General features: G+C 43.5%; 1 protein-coding gene across 2 annotated transcripts in view; it reads right to left on the reverse strand.

The window, feature by feature from the left end:
• LOC110431357 overlaps positions 1 to 17,874 on the reverse strand; it is a 32,905-nt gene extending 15,031 nt beyond the window's left edge. The window contains exons 1-3 of one of the 2 annotated variants that reach the window (XM_021450406.1): positions 17,321 to 17,874; positions 16,613 to 16,681; positions 15,016 to 15,245 (exon numbers count right to left, since the gene is read on the reverse strand). In XM_021450406.1, the coding sequence (XP_021306081.1) occupies positions 15,214 to 15,245; positions 16,613 to 16,681; positions 17,321 to 17,735 (516 nt within the window). In that variant the 5' untranslated portion in view covers positions 17,736 to 17,874 and the 3' untranslated portion in view covers positions 15,016 to 15,213. Of the gene's footprint in view, positions 1 to 15,015; positions 15,246 to 16,612; positions 16,682 to 17,320 lie in introns of those variants that run through there. The other variant, XM_021450407.1, reaches the window with a different exon arrangement.

The following is a 22,766-nucleotide window of genomic DNA, read 5'->3' on the forward strand; positions in this document are numbered from 1 at the left end:
CCTAGATGTTGCTGGAGATCATAGAAGAATGCAACTATCAGAATTGGAAGAATGGCGAGAGAAAGCATATCACAATTCAAAGATCTACAAAGAAAGAGTCAAAAGGTGGCATGACAAGAGAATTGAGAAGAAGGAGTTCACACCTAGAGATAAGGTATTACTTTTTAATTCCAGGGTGAAGCTTTTCGGGCATGGAAAACTCTGGAGCAAATGGGAAGGACCATTCAAGGTAATCAATTCATCATCCCACGGAGCTATCACACTTCAAAATGACGAAGGTACGTTATTCAAGGTAAATGGTCAACGTCTTAAATTGTTTTTAGAGCTCAATAAAGAATTAGAAGAAATAGACGTAGTCCATTTTTACCTTCCCATGGAGAATTAGAGCCCGACCTTTTTAGTCTGACGTTTTCGGGTCATACATATATTTTCCTAAATAGTTTTGCATCTAGAAACACGCTCGAGGAAGCGGACCCACAGAGGAGATAGAGAGAGGGCGGGCGCCCAGCTCCTGTTCCCCCTCGGTCCTGATTTTCTCAGTTATGGAAAATGCACTTATGGTAATCCGAATAATCCCTCAGATGAAAGTTTCGCACGCACATCGACGGGAGCAACCCCTAGAGGCACTTTTTGACCCCTATATAAACACACCCCTGACATCAGTTTTCAAACACCAAACCACCAAGCCTTCTCTTCTTCTTCAATTAGAGCTCGATTAGTTCCTCGCTGCTCCAATGGTCGAGAAGTTCCACGATGATTGGGAAGTCATCCCCTTCAACCTCAACATGGAGTCTGCGGAAGACCCCGATGCTCATGCTCTCGTCCCGGCCAACACAGAGCGACAGCTAGAAGCCATAACATTACACCAACGCAGCTCCGCCCAATCCTATCATGCTCAACTAGTTCTCACCGCACCGCCACAACCCCTACTCCTTAAGGGATCATCATGCAAGACGAAGACCACCATCAAGGTGCCAACCAGCACAAGGATCCTTCCACCTAGACCCAATGAGAGGGTCGTTGGAGTCAAGACCAACCGGAGCGGCGAGATCAGCAGCATACGCTACACTACGGAGGAGGAAAGGCCTTACTTCGAAGGGATTAGAGCAGCCAAAGTCTGTTTCATCCCTCCAAAGGCAGCCCCGAAGCATGCTCTCAATGCTTTTGAGACACCTCCCAAGCGTCGCAAGACTATAGTAGATATTGATGAGGACGTTCGCAGGCTAGACAGAGTTATCATGGACATCCAGTCCTCGATTAATTCCCTCACTAGGCAGCTCTCTAACCATAACACCGTTATACTAGGCCTTAGGCAGGATCTTGCTAGTGCCAATAAGAAGATTAAGGAATTAGAGCGCCGCTAAGTTATCTAGATTAGACCTTGAGGCAATGCATCTTAGTCATTTATCTTTAAATTCGGTTTAGGTTTACTATTATCATCGGTTTGTTACTACTATCGTCAGTTTGCTACTATTTATTTGTAATAAATGTCTCAAGATTAATAAAGAGTGTTATTATTATTATTATTATTATTATTATTATTATTATTATTATTATTATTATTATTATTATTATTATTATTATTATGTCTTGTGTGTCTCTACTATTTTTGTGCAAGAAAGTAGAAAACAAGTATGGGGGAGATCCCTCAACACGCCCAACATACTTCGACTACACCACTCCACGATTCAGGTACATACTCTGCACACTTTACTTTACACATACACATATCTTGGATTATGCAGAATATTGTTTCCGACATGATAAAGATTAAAATGTTTCTAATCATGATTAATCTCACTCTGTGATATTTCCTGAAAACTTGCAACTATTATAAAATCATTTTAAAACCCTGTGTTACTTAAGACAGTATGGAATGTGAGATGGTAGAGTATGAGTTTCTTATTCTTGATATCATTGTTGCTTGGAGAATTTATTTCAAAATATTTAAAATTCTAGCTACCATCCTCACTGTTTTATATATGCCTGATAAAACTGAAAATATGATTATAAAAGCTATCTACTCTGTATTGAGTTTGATCAAAATGAGTTAGACCCTTGCTGAGAGATTTATCATGCCCCTAAGATCAAGACATTTATTCAGAAAGATTCACTCTTCCAAAGTATTATTGCATTAGAGGCATGGGCTATGCAAAAATAAAGATATTTCGAGGAAATAAAAAGGAGCAAGTGCTCGATAACCTCGCAGAAAAAATGGACAAGTGTTCGGCAATAAAATTAGGGATACCTCGGTATCCAATTAAAAAAAAGAAAAAAAAAGAAGAGAAAAGAAGAAAATGATAGCCCATCGTCCCTCTAATAAGCAATATGCCAGCAAGAGTTGACAAAGATTTTAATTTCCAAAGTCTTTGATCTAAGAGTATGACATTCCCCTCCTCGGATCCCGTTTTGATCAGGCAATAAATGCAAAGTAAGTATGCTTGAGAATTTTTGCAAATTAAAACAGCCTCAGTGAGATATATAAAAGATAATGAGTGATGTGAGAGAACCTATGAGGATAAAAGGTATGCTAACTTTCTTTCAAAAATATACGAAAACTCCAAGTGACAGATTGAGAAGAAAGGATCTTTACTCTTAACCATATACTTCCCTGACTATAGTACACAGTGGATTTTAACACCCTGCAGGTATGAAGAATGTTTTAAAATGTTTTACCCCAGATATTGTTCTTAACCATCCTTTTCTCGAGGACGAGTAAAAGCCTAAGTATGGGGGTATTTGTTGACGGTTCTTAAGTATCAATTTTAGTTATCAAATAAACAAGAGAAAGGACCAATATACAAACAACACCTAGAATTAGGGTTTGATCTGACAGAATTCCACGAGTTTTGTTGTTTATCTGTTTCTGCAGGGGGTTATCAGGAAATAAGGAAGAAAGGCCCACATGTCGGGATTACATAGAGATATCAACGCACCGCGCAATTTTCTACCATCTAGAAGACTCTAGAAGCCACGAGAACGAAGTAGAGGCCGAAAGGGGCCAGGCCCAGGGCGCCCACCCTGAGGACCTGGGCGCCCGCCCCCCTCTGGACTCCGTTCGGGACTCTTTTTGCACACGACGTTCCACGGACCTAAAGGATCAAGGATAATCGTCCAACCAATGTCGGTTTGATCCAATGGCTCACGTTCACTTGAGGGGACTATAAAACCAGACCCCCTGGCCCCTGGAGGAGACAAGTTTATCATAGAGTTGAGGGGAGCCCTCGAAGGAAAACCTCTTCTCTAAATAAAATTTCTTTTTAGGCTTAGCAACCAATGTGAGTAGAAATAGATCTTCTAGTTTCTACTAGATTGAGAGAGAAAGAGTGGAGGTGTAGATTGGAGGAAGCCCGGCCTATCGGTGTCTACTCCGAGCTTGTACCTGCGGGATCAAGTTCTCCTAACCCGAGGCTTGCTCCTAGGATTCTTCAGTATTTCGACTTCTAAATTCTAGTAAGTTCTTGTTTTATTGTTCTTTTGGTTTATGAGTTTACTTTAATCTCTTCGCGTAGAGTTTAGAGTAATCATCTCTAGCGTAGACGTGGTGTTTAAGCTAGGATACTCATAGATATTCCCTGACTAGCTAGACCGTGGTAGTAGCGAGGAACGTGACATTTTCAAGTTACCTTTGCAGACCATATCTCGTTAGCAGGAAGGATAGGGTTTATAGGTGCGGGTTGAACATCCTTTGTGGTGTCTAGATTCCGTTAGCCTCCCCAATAGAACAGTAGATCATCCTTACCAAGGTTAGAAGGAGATTACGGTCGTAGTCTTCTCTATTTATCACTCACATCGAGAAACATTCTTTCTCATGTGCGGGTTGAACATCCTTTGCGCTCGCTCATGTGCGAGCTGCAGCGCAGAAACGTCGGCGGCGGGACGCGACGCGGCTCGCGCTCGGTGCGCGTGCGTCCGGCGCGAGGCGACGGCGTGCGTGGGCCCACCGCGGCTGCGGCGTAGCGGGGCAGAGGGTGCACGACGGGCGGCGAGGAGGGTCGCGCCGGCGGCGGGGTCGCGCGGCGTAGAGCGGAGCGAGGGCGCGAGGCACGGGGCGGCGTGGCGAGTTGCGCGCGGGTGCAGGCAGACTTGGTCGGGCGCGGTTGAAGCAGGGGAGATGGGAGAGGATAGAGCTGACGCGTGGGGGCCACAGGGTAGAGAGAGAAGGAGGGAGAGGGAGTGCAGGCCCGAGGTCTCCTCCTTCTTTTTATTTATTCTTCAGCTTTTCTATTTGTTCTTTTCTATTTCATTTCTTTTACTATTGTATGCTTTCTATTTTATTTCCTTTTTCCTTCTTTTACCTAATTAATTTTAGGTATGTAATTAGGAATCATTCAGATTTAATATTTATTTGTTAGTTGTCAATTATTCATTTGTAATTACTATTCCTATTTATGTTTTCCACCATTTTGCCTAATTAGGTTTTAATTAGGTTGGTATTAGTTTAACATAGTAATGTATTGGAGTAAATAATTATTTATCACTTAATTAATTATTTAGAAAGTTGAACAGCAATACAAAGTCCAATAAAATCCCAAATCACCAGAGAATTGCAATGCAATAAATTAAAAGTGCATGCACTGATAAAACCTTGGGTTAACAATATAGCAAAAATGAATGCATTGTGGTGAGGTTTTCTACATGCCACTCATCAATCATGGGGTATTTTAGAAAAAAATTGTAGCTGGGATTTTTGTGTCTTGTAAGTTTTAGGGTTATTACAGTACTACCCCCTTATCAGGATCTCGTCCCCGAGATCAAGAGTAACTTACCCGTCAAAGAGGTATGGATATTGTAGGCGAAGGTCAGACTCTCGCTCCCATGTTGCTTCGCGTTCGGTGTGATTGCTCCATTGCACCTTGCACATCGGGATGGTCTTGCTTCGGGTTTCTTTAGTGTCATGGCCTAGAATCTTGATGGGATGCTCCTTGTATTCCAGCGTGTCCTGGATATCAAGCGCATCTATAGGTACTTATTCATCTTCGGGCACCCTCAAGCACTTGCGGAGTTGCGACACATGGAACATGAGATGTACCCCAGTCAACTCTGGAGGTAGATCAAGCTTGTAAGCAAGCTTCCCAATTTTTCTGCAAATTCTGTATGGGCCAACATATCTCGGAGCAAGCTTTCCCTTCACATGAAATCTAACAGAGCCACGGAGTGGAGACACCTTGAGATAGACATAGTCCCCGACTGTGAATTCGAGGTCTCTACGCCTCTTGTCAGCATTGTTGACGGTCCTTAAGTATCAAATTTAATTATCAAATAAATAAAGAAAAGGATCCAAATGAAATCAAGATCTAGACTCAGGGTTTTATCTGACAGAATTCCACGAGTTTTGGTGTTTGTCTATTTCTACAGGGGGTTATCAGGAAATATGGAAGAAAGGCCCACATGTCGGGATTACGTAAAGATATTAACGTGCTGCGCAATTATCTTACATCTAGAAGACTCCAGAAGCCACGAGACCGAAGCGGAGGCGAAACGGGGCCAGAGGCAGGGCGCCCGCCCTGTCCTACTGGGCGCCCGCCCCCTGTTGGAGTCCAAACAGGACTCTGCTTTGCGGGAGATCTCCACCGACCTAAAGGATGAATCTAAACCATACAATCTATGTCGGTTTGATCCAAGGGCCCATATTCACTTGGAGGGACTATAAAACCAGACCCCCTGGCCCCTGGAGGAGAGAGCCTCTCAACCCTAATTCATTGTTCCATCAAGGGAGAAGAAGCCTCTGATCAAGATTAGAGCCACCACATCAATTAGATATCTAGATTAGCATAGCTACATAGGATTAGAACTAGAAGGAGTCAATCTTCGATTGGTTTCCGGATCTGTCAAGAGGATTCTTGGTAATTCTCTAATTGTGCTTCTAATTACTTTCTAATTATCTTTGTTCTTCAATATTATGAATATGACTTTGTTCTACTTCAATATATTGCTTATGACTTTGCTCTACTTGTTTATATTCAAGATTATATTGTTCTTAGTTTATCATGGTTATGTACTTGGCTTAGTTAGATACGATCTATATACATGCTTAGGATCGTATAGCGTTTATCCATCGGATCCATGGGTAAATGATAGATATTGTGTAGGCGTGGTGCTTATACCGTATTTATCTGCGATTGTACCCAATATGCCAGGTCGTGGGGTGGTTCGTGATAGTGACAGCTTCATTGATTCTTATATAGTCCCCCTCTCGTGTATTGGGCTGGCAGAGCAACATTATTAAGAAATTGGAGAGTCCCGTTCGGAGGACTTAAAAACACCGAACGCCTTGCGAAGAGGTAAACTTGGTAGTTACCCTTTCCCTTTCAGTTATTTCAAATAGTTTACTTAGTTAATCATATTCACACTATCTTAAAAAGAAAATAAAAATGTTAAAAACTATAAGCCCCATGTGAGTAGACGAGTGGCATAAAACCCATAAGTACATTCACTATGGTGGCATAAAAATAAAATAAATATTTTTCTGCTTTATAAATCAAAAATATAAAAACAGGGAGTAACATTTATTAAGGAGTCTCAACATAATAAAGGCTAGATATTTATGCTAACACTTAATCAGTTCCACAAGCTTTGTTGTCTATTTGAGCTCCACAGAAATTTAAGAATCAAGAAGACTGGCAGACGGAGGACATTCTAATCACTGTCAGAATGCTGCTGACTTTCAAATACACCTCTACCACCTGCTAGCTACACCAAGAGAAATTACGTCAAAATTTAGCTTGGGGGAGAGCACCCCCATTTATCACGATAAGTATTTCTATCTATCTTTATACTTATATTATTTTAGAATATTAAAATACACATAAACTATGGGAAAACCAAATAAAGATTTTATGCTTATATATATATATCTTTTGCTTAGTGTGTTTAATAAATAAATAAAGTGGCTATGCTAAATCTGTATCTAAATAAAACTTAAGCATGGATATGATAAATAGTTGCTCTGCCTAATTTGCAAATTTTAAGTTCTCTCTCAAGTTTAGATATAACTGTTATAATTTAAAGCTTGCTCTAGACCTAAACTTGTGGGATGAAAACTTGATCTGAAGTCTAAGTTGTTAACGGATATGATATGGGAAGGTTGAGCTGCTGTTTATCTGTTCCTAGAGATGCTAGAATTCTGGAGATTTTTATCTTTGAAAATCTTTAAAATGTTGCATGATGAGTTCCTGTATGATGAGAGTTTAAATTCCAACCACAGCCATATATACATGCTTGCTAGACTTTGAGCCACACATTTAATATTTACTGCTTATGAGCATTGAGTGTGGTCAAGCTGTCTAGACCCTTAGGAGCTTGTCATGTGGTTAAATCAAGATTTCACTTGCACGTTCACTCATATATATGCTACTTCTACTCCAGAAGTACCATCCACATATATCCATCCATTTCCATCTCCAGAATCACCTAAAAATATTCTACTCCTAATTCGGGAGAGAATAACCAAAAATATTTCTATTTTCCCCTTGTGAAATAAATGCTCAAGTTATCTTGTTACTACCACTTGCTATATTATCTCAAGAGATGAATGCTCTTTAAATATATATATATATATATATATATATATATATATATATATATATATATATATATATATATATATATATACGAGGAAATAAAAAGGAGCACGTGCTCGGAACCTCGAAAGAAAAGAAAAGTGAGACGAGAGGTAAAAATGGACAAGTGTCCGACAGTAGAATTAGGGGTGCAAAATACCCACCTGAGAGACAAAAGAAAAAAAAAAGAAAGAAAAAGAAGAGCATCTCATTCTCCTCATAAAGTTTCAAAAGCAAGGAAGGTATGTATCCCCTCGAAAGAGCAAAAGTAGAATTAGACTTCCACTACCATTGTTTTCACCATTGTTATCACCATCATCACCATACACCATTCATTCGCCAGACATGCACATCTTGATTTGGCTTATTGATTTGTTTCTTTGGATCCATGGTTTGACTATGCAATAAATGTCTTGTAAGTATGTATACTTTATCTCCCACCTATGAGCTCCAGATATTAAAGCCTTATTAGAGTAGGGTGAGAGAGAAGGCAATGTCACTATGCCTCATACCACAAATACTACATATCTTGAGAGAAGGCATATACCATCAATGTCTTGGTAAGGATCCAAAAATACCACAAAAGAGAGACCTGAGAGAATCATACAAGGAATTTCTGAGTTTTATTTGAAAATCTGCAAAAAACCCCAGAGCTATAGCTGATCAAGAATAAGAGACATGGCACTTGGCTAGACTGTTCTATCTTTTAACCACTCAAGACAGAAGTGACAGTTACAAGTCCCATGGTGAAGGTAAAGTAAGTAAGTTTTAAGTCTTAACAGTTTACTCTAACTCAGAGATGAGATCTTATTTAAAAGCATATGTACCGTCAAATTTTTTAAAGATATTGCAACAACTTATGATCCATAGCTGAGTCTATCCTTGCTCAGGGACGAGCAAGAGGTAAGCTTGGGGGAGTTTGTTGACGGTCCTTAAGTATCAAATTTAATTATCAAATAAATAAAGAAAAGGATCCAAATGAAATCAAGATCTAGACTTCGGGTTTTATCTGACAGAATTCCACGAGTTTTGGTGTTTGTCTATTTCTGTAGGGGGTTATCAGGAAATATGGAAGAAAGGCCCATATGTCGGGATTACGTAAAGATATTAACGTGCTGCGCAATTATCTTACATCTAGATGACTCCAGAAGCCACGAGACCGAAGCGGAGGCGAAACGGGGCCAGAGGCAGGGCGCCCGCCCTGTCCTACTAGGCGCCCGCCCCCTGTTGGAGTCCAAACAGGACTCTGCTTTGCGGGAGATCTCCACCGACCTAAAGGATGAATCTAAACCATACAATCTATGTCGGTTTGATCCAAGGGCCCATATTCACTTGGAGGGACTATAAAACCAGACCCCCTGGCCCCTGGAGGAGAGAGCCTCTCAACCCTAATTCATTGTTCCATCAAGGGAGAAGAAGCCTCTGATCAAGATTAGAGCCACCACATCAATTAGATATCTAGATTAGCATAGCTACATAGGATTAGAACTAGAAGGAGTCAATCTTCGATTGGTTTCCGGATCTGTCAAGAGGATTCTTGGTAATTCCCTAATTGTGCTTCTAATTACTTTCTAATTATCTTTGTTCTTCAATATTATGAATATAACTTTGTTCTACTTCAATATATTGCTTATGACTTTGCTCTACTTATTTATATCCAAGATTATATTGTTCTTAGTTTATCATGGTTATGTACTTGGCTTAGTTAGATGCGATCTATATACACGCTTAGGATCGTATAGCGTTTATCCATCGGATCCATGGGTAAATGATAAATATTGTGTAGGCGTGGTGCTTATACCGTATTTATCTGCGATTGTACCCAATATGCCAGATCGTGGGGTGGTTCGTGATAGTGACAGCTTCATTGATTCTTATATTGTCCCCCTCTCGTGTATTGGGCTGGCAGAACAACATTATTACAGGGGAGTGATTGCTATGTTTCTCATATTCCTTGCTAATATCACTATGCATGGGCGTAGTCTTGTCTCGCAATGATTGCTAGGTATGCTTGCACTAACTATGATAATGCTAGACTATATAGTTGAGAATAACTTAGGGAATATTCTTGTAGTTCGTTCTAATACCATGCTAATGACTTTCTAGAGTATCTAATTGAGGTGCTTATCATATTTATTATGTGGCTAGATCAGATTAATTATCTTTGTCACTATTATTATTTCATATATCTTTTATGTGACACTTATCCCTGTATGAAGAGTTAGATATAATGTTCTCAATTATACATGCAATGATAGATGCTCAATCTCATATTCTATTCTGTAATCAATATTGATGATTGCTAATCCCTTCCCAGTGGTAAAAATATAAATAACGATACCTGGAATACTTCCCGGTTAAAATGCTACATCGGTATTAATCTGTGCGCTTGCAGATCCCATTCATTATTTATTTAGAAGAGCAATTGCATATTTCAATACCGCGTCTCTCATGTCATGCTGGGGATGACAACTTGGCTTAAGTGGTGTGAGGGATAGGTTTGGCATTTTTGGCACCGTTGCTAGATTTAGAACTTAGTCTACTTTTAGTAATGATGTTAAGAATACCCAACAAGCATAGATCTTATATCGACTTTGAGCGATCTTCAGGTTCTCTTTCACCTGAGCAACTCCTTCCTCAGCTTCTTTGATCTTGGCAGGGCCAAAGATTGCCCTCTCACCAGGGTGGTCCCACATCAGCGGGGTTCTGCACTTTCGGCCATACAGAGCTTCAAAAGGAGACATCTTGATGCTGGCCTGGTAGCTATTATTGTATGAGAACTCAGCATAAGGCAAGAACTTCTCCCAATCTGTGCCATACTTCAGAACACTAGCACGGAGCATGACCTCCAGAATCTGATTCACCCTCTCTGTCTGCCCGTCAGTCTGCGGGTGATACACTGTGCTATAATCGAGCATGGTCCTAATGGACTCATGAAGTGATTGCCAGAATCGGGACATGAATATGGCTCCTCGATCAGATATGATGTTTGTCGGGGCACCATGAAGTCTGAGGATGTGCTTCACATAGAGATCAGCTAGCTGCTCAGCGCGAATCTTTGACCCACAAGGTACAAAATGTGCTACCTTGGTTAGGCGATCAACTACCACCCATATAGAGTAATGGCCTCCTTGGGATCGTGGAAGTCCCACTATGAAATCCATGGATATGCTTCCCCACTTCCATTCAAGAACATCCAGTGGTTTGAGCAATCCTGCGGGTCTTTGGTGCTCCGCTTTGACTCTATTGCAGATGTCACATTCAGCCACGTGTCTTGCAATATCTGCCTTCATATTCTTCCACCAAAAATGCTTCTTCAAGTCCTGGTACATCTTTGAGCCTCCAGGGTGAAGGCAATACTTAGAATCGTGAGCTTCTGATAATATCTCCTTTCGCAGGGCAGAGTTGTCAGGTACACAAATTCTGTCTTTAAACCAGATGACTCCTTTCTCATCTTCTCTGAACTCAAGGCTATAGCCTAGCTTCATCAGCCCACGGATATACTCTATCTTCTCACAATCCTTCTGGGCTTCATGGATTCGATCAGTGAGATCGTACTCAACTCGGAGCTCATGCAACAAGCCATGTGGTAGTATCTCAAGCTGGGAATCATAGATTTCTCGCCTCAACTCTGGTGGCATAGACTCAGTGATTAGAGTGTGGCAATAGCTTTTGCGGCTGAGAGCATCGGCGACCACATTAGCTTTTCCTGGATGATAGTGTATCTCTAGGTCATAATCTTTGATTAGCTCTAGCCATCGGCGCTGCCTCATGTTTAAGTCTTCCTGAGTGAAGAAGTACTTCATGCTCTTGTGATCGGTATAGATATCACATTTGTTGCCAATGAGGTAGTGCCTCCAGATCTTGAGAGCGTGTACAACAGCAGCTAACTCGAGATCATGAGTAGGATATTGATGTTCATGCTCCTTCAGCTGTCGGGAAGCATAAGCAATGACTCTCCCATTCTACATCAATACACATCCAAGTCCTTGGCGAGAGGCATCACAATAGATGACAAAATCCTTAGTGATATCCGGCAATGCTAGGACAGGCGTGGTAGTGAGCTTCTCCTTCAAGGTTTGCAAACTGTTCTCGCACTCAGGCGTCCATTCAAAATCTTTCACCTTCTTTCTGAGATTGGTCATCGGGCGAGCGATCTTGGAGAAATTCTCAATGAATCGGCGATAATATCCCACCAATCCCAGAAAACTCCTGACTTTAGTCACATTGCGAGGCTGGTCCCATTCTTTGACAGCTTCAATCTTTGCGGGGTCCACTGCAACACCATCCGCAAAGAGTACATGACCAAGGAAGGCAACCTCATTGAGCCAGAACTCACATTTGCTGAACTTGGCATATAGTGATTTTTCGGCTAGCCTTTCCAGAACTAATCTCAGATGTTGTTCGTGTTCCTCAGCAGTGGCGGAGTAAATCAGAATATCATCGATGAATACCACCACGAACTGGTCTAGCACATCATTAAACACCTTGTTCATCATATTCATGAAATAAGCAGGAGCATTAGTGAGACCGAAGGATACAACAGTGTACTCAAACTGCCCATAGCGGGTGACAAATGCTGTCTTTGGAATATCTTCCTCCCGAATCCTCATCTGATGATAGCCAGATCAGAGATTGATCTTGGAGAAGTACTTAGCACCTCGTAGCTGATCCAGTAGATCATCAATCCTCGGCAGGGGGTACTTATTCTTGATGGTAACAGAGTTCAAGTTGCCAAAGTCAATGCACATTCTCATTGAGCCATCTTTCTTCTTGACAAATAAGACAGGGGATCCCCATGGTGAGGCACTCGGCCTAATGAATCCCTTCTCTAGCAGCTCATCAATTTGCTTCTTCAGCTCTGCTAGCTCATCAACTAACATGCGGTACGGTCGCTTTGCAATGGGACCCGTACCCGGCATAAGGTCAATCATGAACTCCACATCACGGTCAGGCGGCATACCAGGTAGCTCCTTTGGAAATACCTTAGCATAGTCTCTAACCACCGGTACATCATCAATAGTTTTCTCCTTGGGCTGGGATTCTTCCTGAGCCTTGAGGGCGCACAGGAGTGTGACAGACTTTTCTTGACTGGGTCTACACTCGGCTTTTTGTGGGTTTGTAGGGTGGTGCACTTGGACACGTCTGGGGGAACATGATATCACTCCTCTGTGTTTGGTTAGCCAATCCATGCCTAGGATAACATCTAAGCCATTGGAGGGTAGCCGGGTAAGATCAGCTTCAAAGGTTACTCCCTCAATGCTAAGTTTCACTCCCTTACATATGTGGGTGCTTCTCATCTCTCCTAGGGGTGATGTGGTAATTATGGGTTCTAGACTAGGGGTAAAAGGTATGTTATGCTCTCGTGCAAATTTGGATGATATGTATGAACATGTAGCTCCAGTATCAAAAAGAACAGATGTTGTAATGCCTTTAAACAGGAACATACCGTACACGACATCCGGTGCAGCATGGGCCTCCTCAGCTGTGATGTGGTTGAGGCGACCACGAGAAGCAGACCCTCTGTATGTAGTCTTCTGTGCAGCAGGGGTAGTGGCCTTCAGAGGACACTGAGCAACGTTGTGACCAGGCTGGCCACAGTTGAAGCAGGTGAAAGGCGCGCCGCCTGCTGAGGCTGGTGCGGGGGCCTTCCAGTTGCTCGTACTTGGTGCAGCACGGGCAGGAGTAGAGTCATCAGTCTTGCGGCAAGGCTGCTCTGAGCAGTCACGAGAGTAGCGGTTCCTGGAGTGATCTCTGGAGTAGCGGTCACGCGAACGGTCACGGGGGTGACAGTCACATGAACGGTCGCGGGAGTAGCAATCACGTGAAGGTCGGGAGTAATCTGAAGAGTGGGTCTTGCCTCTCCTCCCAAATCCGGAGGCATCATCCCTGGAGTAGCGGGGGTGTCCAGATGACGACCCATCATGGTGGAACCTCTTCTGATCTCTGCCACGGTGAGAGAACTTAAATCTGCGCTTCTCCCTTCTGCTTTCCTCATTATCTTCAATCTGATCCTTCTCGATCTGTATGCTGCGGTCGATCAGATCATGGAGGGTGCGGCTCTTGGCTCCTCCCAATGCAACCTTGATCTTGGGGTTCAGTCCTTTTCTATAATGATGGGTCTTCTCTCTCTCGGAGGCCACCACAGCAGGGGGTGCGTAGCGAAGGAGGGTGGTGAAGCGAGTAGTGTACTCGTGTACAGTGTCACCCTTCTGCCGGAGGTTGCGGAACTCATCCTCCTTGCTGTCCAGGACTCCCTCTGGAATGTGATACTCGGTGAAGGCCTCAACAAACTCATCCCAAGTGATATGCTCGGGGTCCTCATGTGCATCTGAGTAGCTGTCCCATCAAGAGCGAGCTGCTCCAGTGAGCTGGTGGGCTGCAATCCCGACGCACTCCTCGTCGGTGCAAGTGGTGAGGTCCAGCTTCTTCTCGATCTCTCTCAGCCAGTCATGTGCTGCCAGGGGCTCCAGGTCGGTGCCGTCGAAGGTGGGCGGCCTGAGCTTCAGAAATCCCTCCAGCTTGCGCTGGAAATCATCAGGTCGTAAACCACCACCATTGCGGCGGTTCATGCTGTCGACCAGGGCGGCCATCAGCTGCGTCTGCTGAGCCATCACCTCAGCCAGATTAGGTGGAGGCGGCGGTGGAGGGTCGTTGCGGTCGTTGTTGTCGTTGCCACCGTGTGCGCCATCAGGAGCCTCTTTCCCGTCATTTTGAGCAACCTCAGCTGGGGACGTCTGCTCGAGGCCACCTCCCTCATTGCGGCCACGGCGGTTGTCATCTCGACTACCGCGACCACCACCGCGCTGACGAGCGCGGCGGTTGTCAACACGCCCAAGACTAGGCGCAGGGGTCGGGGAGAGGCGCTGCAGGCGGTGAGAACGGCGCATCGACATCTGTGACATGGCAAACATGGGGTTTAATGGGTGAGGCATAGGTCATAAAACTTATAACTGAGTTAATTGCTTAAGATTCAATAATTAATAAATGATTTCAACGAATTAAATAAGTTAATTAATCTATCCTACACTCATATAAATAAGAAGCAATAAAATCTAATAAAATTTCGGTAAGACCCAAGCACTCATTACATTGGTTTTATTACAGGGCAACTTCTCCAGTAGCTACACTAGGAGAATCGCGAGAAACGTGCTATGCGTAGGTATGTAGTAATGGTAGGCTTGCTATTTTCCATTTTGTCCACTGTGGTGCTCGTGATCGGGACATGTTCTTGAAATTACTCCAGGGCCCAAGAACATGATCAGCAGGTCAGTGGAAGGGGTAAGCCTTGCACAAAAATTGCGCATGGTCGGTAATATAACCGAAGAGAGAGTTGGCTTGCCCTATTCTATCGTCCATTCCTAGGGGCTTCGTCCTCGGGTCAAGTACGGCTCTCATACCAACTGAAACGACCTGATTTTCCACGAAGGGGAAAATCCACATAGTCGAAGTGTAAAATGACCATTTAAATCAAATTACCCAATTCCAGTTGATAATCATCATCCATACATCGTACAAAAGCATTAATAATAGAGAGTATTACATTATAACATTGCCACATGGCAGAAACAAAATCTAAATTATCAACCGGAACAGCTCGATAGATGCGGAAGGTAGAATCTCCATCGACTTGAGCAAAGGCACGAATCCCCTAGTCGCTATATCCCTCGGAATCATAAGAACCTGTATGCCAAAGTATCAGTACGATTTGTACTGGCCACTCCCACTCTATGCGCTTGCTTTGTGGAATTGGATGCAAATAAGGTAAATTGAAGAGGCCTAAATGGGGCTCTAGTTTTCCTATGCAATAGTAATCAAGTTTCAATTATAGTAATAGTCAAGTTTTAACACAACCCAAACCCATACCATCCATCACCCTCCATTCCATACCATCCCATATCCATCTCCATCACCAACACCAACATAACCCACACTCAAGTCGACAAGCCAACTCCCACTCGGCGTGTCTCAGCGGCCCACAGCCCTCAACCTATGGCTCGTGGCCGGAAGTATCTCTCGGGGAACGTAGAACACTCCTCTCTCTAGTCTAGTGAAAACAGAACACAGGAAGGCTCCATAGCCGAAAGGACGGCATATGTATCGATCGATCAACCATACACTCTGCAGAGGTTTTACTATTCCACAAGATAGCCGTCATCGATGCTTGCAATCATCTAGGCAGATTCCGGGCGCCTACCGGCCTAGGACAATGTCACTCTACCTCCCAACCCTGGAACACCCCACCTGGAGTGGCTGAAACTATGAAGTCATGTCCCCTGTCCCGAATAGGGAGCCATGATCGTCTTGGGAGGGTGTGAGACCAACCTGCCCGTACCTCCCTAACACATCCTCGCCTAGTAGTAGTGGCATCACCCTACCCGGTGGTTCGGCCGTCTCCCCCCCATGGAAAGCGAGTGGAAAGTAAGGATTCCTATGATCTCGTTACTAGAACTGTCAGTCCTTAAGTTTGACCAAACTGGAATATCTTCATCAGGGTTTCCATTTAACGTGCCACCACAGCACCTCCACCCGAAGCTCCTCCCGCCGGAGACTTATACCGGGTTCACCTCACACACATCCCCACCGCATAATTACCCGCCATAGGTATATCCAACAGGAATGTCTAGTTCATTCCACGGCATGACTCGCCCCACCGGCTCGTCGTAGATCCCAGTCTGGTCGACTCAACCCTCACCCTTCACACACCCAAGACACACGCCAAGACACCACATATCCTCACCATAATCCCCAGATCCAGCATGATCACCAGGTCCGGCTTCCCAAGCCAAACCATCCCCTTAGGTTCACCATCGGCGTCACATCATCGATATAAGCCGAAGAATATAAATATAGTAGAAATATAATAAAAGCGCGTTTCTAATCTATCAGCGGGTGAGCAGGGTGATAGGTAATACAAGGTAGGGTACAAGAATAGTAAATCTACTATGCATCCCTATAACAGCAGTTATATCAATAGAAATATAAAGCACTAGCAATTCTAATATTTGCAATGCGTAATGGGATCTACGAAAGTGGGTGGGATGTGGCACCTTTGCAGTAGTCGTCGCCTAACTCCTCCCGATATTCCCGATCCTCGTCAGTCCGATCGTCCTCCGACTCTGCACGTATATTATTGGTCGCGGAAGCGACCCCTATAGATAAGCACAAAGAACAAATAACAGCGAAAAGATCCAAATGCACACAAGAAATATATCATTAAGTAGAAATTTATTTTATATAAATTTTGATATTTATTGTGTGATTTTTGGTGTTCGTATAAACGAGATATGATTTTTCTGCGATTTTTAGCAATTATTTAATGTATTAAATAGAACCCTGAAAATTAATTGTTGTGAAGGCAGTGTGTCATAGCACTAAGGTGTAGGTATCATGGAGATGAATTCAACGCAATTTGAATCACTTAATTTGGAGTTAATTTGATTAAGTTATAAATTGTCAAAGTTTAATTCTATTAAAAAAAAAGAAAAAACCATTCCATCCCTTCTCTGATGCGCGTGGGCCGAAATCCGGCCGAGGCTAGCGCCCAAGTGGGCCAGAAGCAGGGCAGGGCAAGGCCCGCTCGCTCATGTGCGAGCTGCAGCGCAGAAACGTCGGCGGCGGGACGCGACACGGCGCGCACTCGGTGCGCGTGCGTCCGGCGCGAGGCGACGGCGTGCGCGGGCCCAGCGCGGCTGCGGCGTAGCGGGGCAGAGGGTGCACGACGGGCGGCGAGGAGGGAAGAGTGGGCGGTGGTTCACCTTGCGAAGGCGATGCGCGTCGAGGCGAACGTTGCGGCTCCGAGCAGAGGGCGATGGCGGTGCGGCACGGACGTTGGTAGGCGCGGCGGTCCGGTGCGGTGCGGAGCGGCGGCGTCGTGGCGGAGCGGAGCTCGGGCAGGGCACGACGACGGCACTGATTTGCGGTGCGGAGCGGTGGAGTGGCGCAGTTGGGGGGTGCGAGGCTGGGGATCGAGGACGTCTTAAGGGCAAGTAGTGGAGGGCACTGCGGTGGTGCGTGGTGCGCGGGCGTGTCGCGCGGACGGCTCGGTCCGCGGCGGCCGAGTCGTGTGGTTGCGCGTGCGTCGTGGAGTGCGGAGTCCGTGGGTGAGCGCGATGCGCGGCGAGCGACATGCGCGGGAACGGCGCGAGCGCGGACGGCTGGGTCTCGCGGCATGCGGCGGTTGCGCGGCGTCGTGGCGAATGCGGAGTCCGTGGGTGAGCGCGATGCGCGGCGTGATGCAGACGAGCGGCTGCGCGCGCGCGGAGCGGTGGCCAAGGCGGAGTCACGGGCAGGTGCGCGTGCGAGTCGCGCGGGGTGCGCGGCCGTGTCGCGATGCGCGCTGTGCGGGCGTGCCGCGTCGCGCCGGCGGCCGGGTCGCGCGGCGCAGAGCGGAGCGAGCGCGCGGGGCGTCCGGGTCGCGCGGCGCAGAGCGGAGCGAGGGCGCGGGGCACGGGGCCGCGTGGCGAGTTGCGCGCGGGTGCAGGCATACTTGGTCGGGCGCGGTTGAAGCAGGGGAGATGGGAGAGGATAGAGCTGACGCGTGGGGGCCACAGGGCAGAGAGAAGGTGGGAGAGGGAGTGCAGGCCCGAGTTCTCCTCCTTCTTTTATTTAATTAATTTTAGGTATGTAATTAGGAATCATTTCAGATTTAATATTTATTTGTTAGTTGTCAATTATTCATTTGTAATTACTATTCCTATTTATGTTTTCCACCTTTTTGCCTAATTAGGTTTTAATTAGGTTGGTATTAGTTTAATATAGTAATGTAATGGAGTAAATAATTATTTATCACTTAATTAATTATTTAGAAAGTTGAACAGCAATACAAAGTCCAATAAAATCCCAAATCACCAGAGAATTGCAATGCAATAAATTAAAAGTGCATGCACTGATAAAACCTAGGGTTAACAATATAGCAAAAATGAATGCATTGTGGTGAGGTTTTCTACATGCCACTCATCAATCATGGGGTATTTTAGAAAAGTTTTGTAGCTGGAATTTTTGTGTCTTGTAAGTTTTAGGGTTATTACAGAGGCGCCGCCGGAAGTACCGACTACGCCAACCAACGAATCCCAGGACAACTAGAAAACAGAGAGTCCCGTTCGGAGGACTTAAAAACACCGAACGCCTTGCCAAGAGGTAAACTTGGTAGTTATCCTTTCCCTTTCAATTATTTCAAACAGTTTGCCTAGTTAATCATGTTTATACTATCCTAAAAACAAATTAAAAATGTTAAAAACAGTAAGCCCCATGTGAGTATATGAGTGGCATGAAACCCATAAGTACATTCACTATGGTGGCATAAAAATAAAATAAATATTTCTTTTCTGCTTTATAAAATGAAAATATAAAAATAGGGAGTAATAATTAATAAGGAGTCTCAACATGATAAAGGCTAGATATTTATGCTAACACTTAATCAGTTCCACAAGCTTTGTTGTCTATTTGAGCTCTACAGAAAACAAGAAGACTAGCAGACGGAGGACATTCTAATCGCTGTCAGAATGTTGCTGACTTTCAAATACACTTCTACCACCTGCTAGCTACATCAAGAGAAATTACGTCAAAATTCAGCTTGGGGGAGAGTACCCCCATTTATCCCGATAAGTATTTCTATCTATCTATCTTTATACTTAAACTATATTAAAATATAGATATACATAACTATGAAAAACCAAATAAAGATTTTATGCTTATACATATATATATATATCTTTTGCTTAGTGTGTTTAATAAATAAATAAAGTGGCTATGCTAATCTGAATCTTAATAATAAAACTCAAGCATGGATATGATGAATAGTTGCTCTGCCTAATTTTTCAAATTTGAAGTTCTCTCTCAAGTTTAGACATAACTGTTATAATTTAAATCTTGCTCTAGACCTAAACTTGTGGGATGAAAACTTGATCTGAAGTCTAAGTTGTTAACGGATACGATATGGGAAGGTTGAGCTGCTGTTTATCTGTTCCTAGAGATGCTAGAATTCTGGAGAATTTTATCTTTAAAAATCTTTAAAAAATTGCATGATGAGTTCCTCTATGATGAGAGTTTAAATTCCTACCACAGCCATATATACATGCTTGCTAGACTTTGAGCCACACATTTACTATTTACTGCTTATGAGCATTGAGTGTGGTCAAGCTGTGTAGACCCTTAGGAGCTTGTCATGTGGTTAAATCAAGATTCACTTGCACGTTCACTCATATATGCTACTTCTACTCCGGAAGTACCATCCACATATATCCACCCATTCCATCTCCAGAATCACCTAAAAATATTCTACTCCTAATCCGGGAGAGAATAGCCAAAAATATTTCTGTTTTTCCCTGTGAAATAAATGCTCAAGTTATCTTGTTACTACCACTTGCTATATTATCTCAAGAGATGAGTGCTCTGAAAAAAATACGAGGAAATAAAAAGGGACAAGTGCCCGGAACCTCGAAAGAAAAGGAAAAGTGAGACGAGAGGTAAAAATGGACAAGTGTCCGACAGTAGAATTAGGGGTACAAGATACCCACCTGAGAGAAAAGAAAAATACAGAGCATCTCATTCTCCTCACAAAGTTTAAAAAAGCAAGAAAGGTATATATCCCCTCAAAAGAGCAAAAGTAGAATTAGACTTTCACCATTGTTATCACCATCATCACCATACACCATTCATTCGCCACACATGTACATCTTGATTTAACTTATTGATTTGTTTCTTTGGATCCATGGTTGGACTATACAATAAATGTCTCGTAAGTATGTATACTTTATCTCCCACCTATGAGCTCCAGATATTAAAGCCTTATTAGAGTAGGGTGAGAGAGAAGACAATGTCACTATGCTTTATACCATAAATACCACATATTTTGAGAGAAGGCACATACCATCACTGCCTTGGTAAGGATTCAGAAATACCACAAAAGAGAGATTTGAGAGAGTCATACAAGGAATCTCTGAGTTTTAAAATCTGCAAAAACTCCAGAGCTATAGCTGATCAAGAATAAGAGACATGGCACTTGATTAGACCGTTCTATCTTTTAACCACTCAAGACAGAAGTGACGGCTACAAGTCCCATGGTGAAAGGTAAAGTAAGTAAGTTTTAAGTCTTGACAGTTTACTCTAACTTAGAGATGAGATCTTATTTAAAAGCATGTGTACCGTTAATTTTTAAAGATATTGCACCAACTTCTGATCCATCACTGAATCTATCCTTGCTCAGGGACGAGGAAGAGGTAAGCTTGAGGGAGTTTGTTGACGGTCCTTAAGTATCAAATTTAATTATCAAATAAACAAAGAAAAGGATCCAAATGAAATCAACATCTAGACTTAGGGTTTTATCTGACAGAATTCCATGAGTTTTGGTGTTTGTCTATTTCTACAGGGGGTTATCAGGATTAGAACCACACGTCGGGATTACATAGAGATATTAACGTGCCGCGCAATTATCTTACATCTAGAAGACTCCAGAAGCCGTGGGAAGGAAGCGGAGGCCGAACGGGGCTAGGCACTGGGCGCCCGCCCAGTTGCCCTGGGCGCCCGCCCTCCTGCTGAGTCCATTCAGGACTCTGTTTCGGGGAAGATCTCCACCGACCTAAAGGATCAAGGATAACCGTTCAATCAATGTCGGTTTAATCCAACGGCCCATATTCAATTGAAGGGACTATAAAACCAGACCCCCTGGCCCCTGGAGGAGGGAGCCTCTCAACCCTAATTCATTATTCCTCAAGGGAGAAGAAGCCGATGATCAAGATTAGAGCCACCACATCAATTAGATATCTAGATTAGCATAGCTACATAGGATTAGAACTCTTGGTAATAGAATTCTTGGTAATTCTCTAATTGTGCTTCTAATTGTTCTTCTAATTATCTTTGTTCTTCAATATTATGAATATGACTTTATTCTACTTCAATATATTGCTTATGACTTTGCTCTACTTGTTTATATTCAAGATTATATTGTTCTTAGTTTATCATAGTTATGTACTTGGCTTAGTTAGATTGGATCTATATACATGCTTAGGATCGTATAGCGTTTATCCATCGGATCCATGGGTAAATGATAGATATTGTGTAGGCGTGGTGCTTATACCGTATTTATCTGCGATTGTACCCAATATGCCAGATCGTGGGGTAGTTCGTGATAGTGACAGCTTCATTGATTCTTATATAGTCCCCCTCTCGTGTATTGGGCTGGCAGAGCAATATTATTACAGGGAGTGATTGCTATGTTTCTCATTTACCTTGCTAATATCACTATGCATGGGCGTAGTCTTGTCTCGCAATGATTGCTAAGTATGCTTGCACTAACTATGATAATACTAGACTATATAGTTGAGAATAACTTAGGAAATATTCTTGTAGTTCGTTCTAATACCATGCTAATGACTTTCTAGAGTATCTAATTGAGGTGCTTATCATATTTATATGTGGCTAGTTATGCTGATTAGATTAATTATCTTTGTCACTATTTATTACTTCATATATCTTTTATGTGACACTTACCCCTGTATGAAAGAGTTAGATAAATGTTCTCAATTATATATGCAATGATAGATACTCAATCTCATATTCTATTCTATAATCAATATTGATGATTGCTAATTCCTTCCCAGTGGTAAAAATATAAATAACGATACCTGGAATACTTCTCGGTTAAAATGCTACATCGGTATTAATCTGTGCGCTTGCAGATCCCATTCATTATTTATTTAGAAGAGCAGTTGCATATTTCAATACCGCGTCTCTCATGTCATGCTAGGGATGACAACTTGGCTTAAGTGGTGTGAGGGATAGGTTTGGCATTTTTGGCACCGTTACTAGAATTAGAAAACTAAGTCTACTTTTGGTAATGATGTTAAGAATACCCAACACCTGGCACCGAGGCCGAGGCTTGGGCGAAGCGCTAATTGCGCTCGAGGCCGGAGCTGGGTCGGGTCGGAGATTGCCCCCGAGGCGAAGGGTCGGGTGAGGCGGAGATTGCGCCCGAGGCCAAGGGGTCGGGCGAGACGGAGATTGCGCCCAAGGCCAATGGGTCGGGCGAGACAGAGATTGCGCCCGAGGCCAAGGGCTCAAGCGTCGCTTTTACTCTTTTTTGCCGCTTTTTTGCCCTCTTGATTTGGGTATCCTAGTTTATGGTACCCAACACCATGCTACACATCTTCATCTATAGTGTGATAAACTCATAAAACATCATAAGGAGCATCAACTAATGAGGAT

The sequence above is a fragment of the Sorghum bicolor genome, chromosome 10 (assembly GCF_000003195.3).
Source record: "Sorghum bicolor cultivar BTx623 chromosome 10, Sorghum_bicolor_NCBIv3, whole genome shotgun sequence".
Classification (NCBI taxonomy): domain Eukaryota; kingdom Viridiplantae; phylum Streptophyta; class Magnoliopsida; order Poales; family Poaceae; genus Sorghum; species Sorghum bicolor.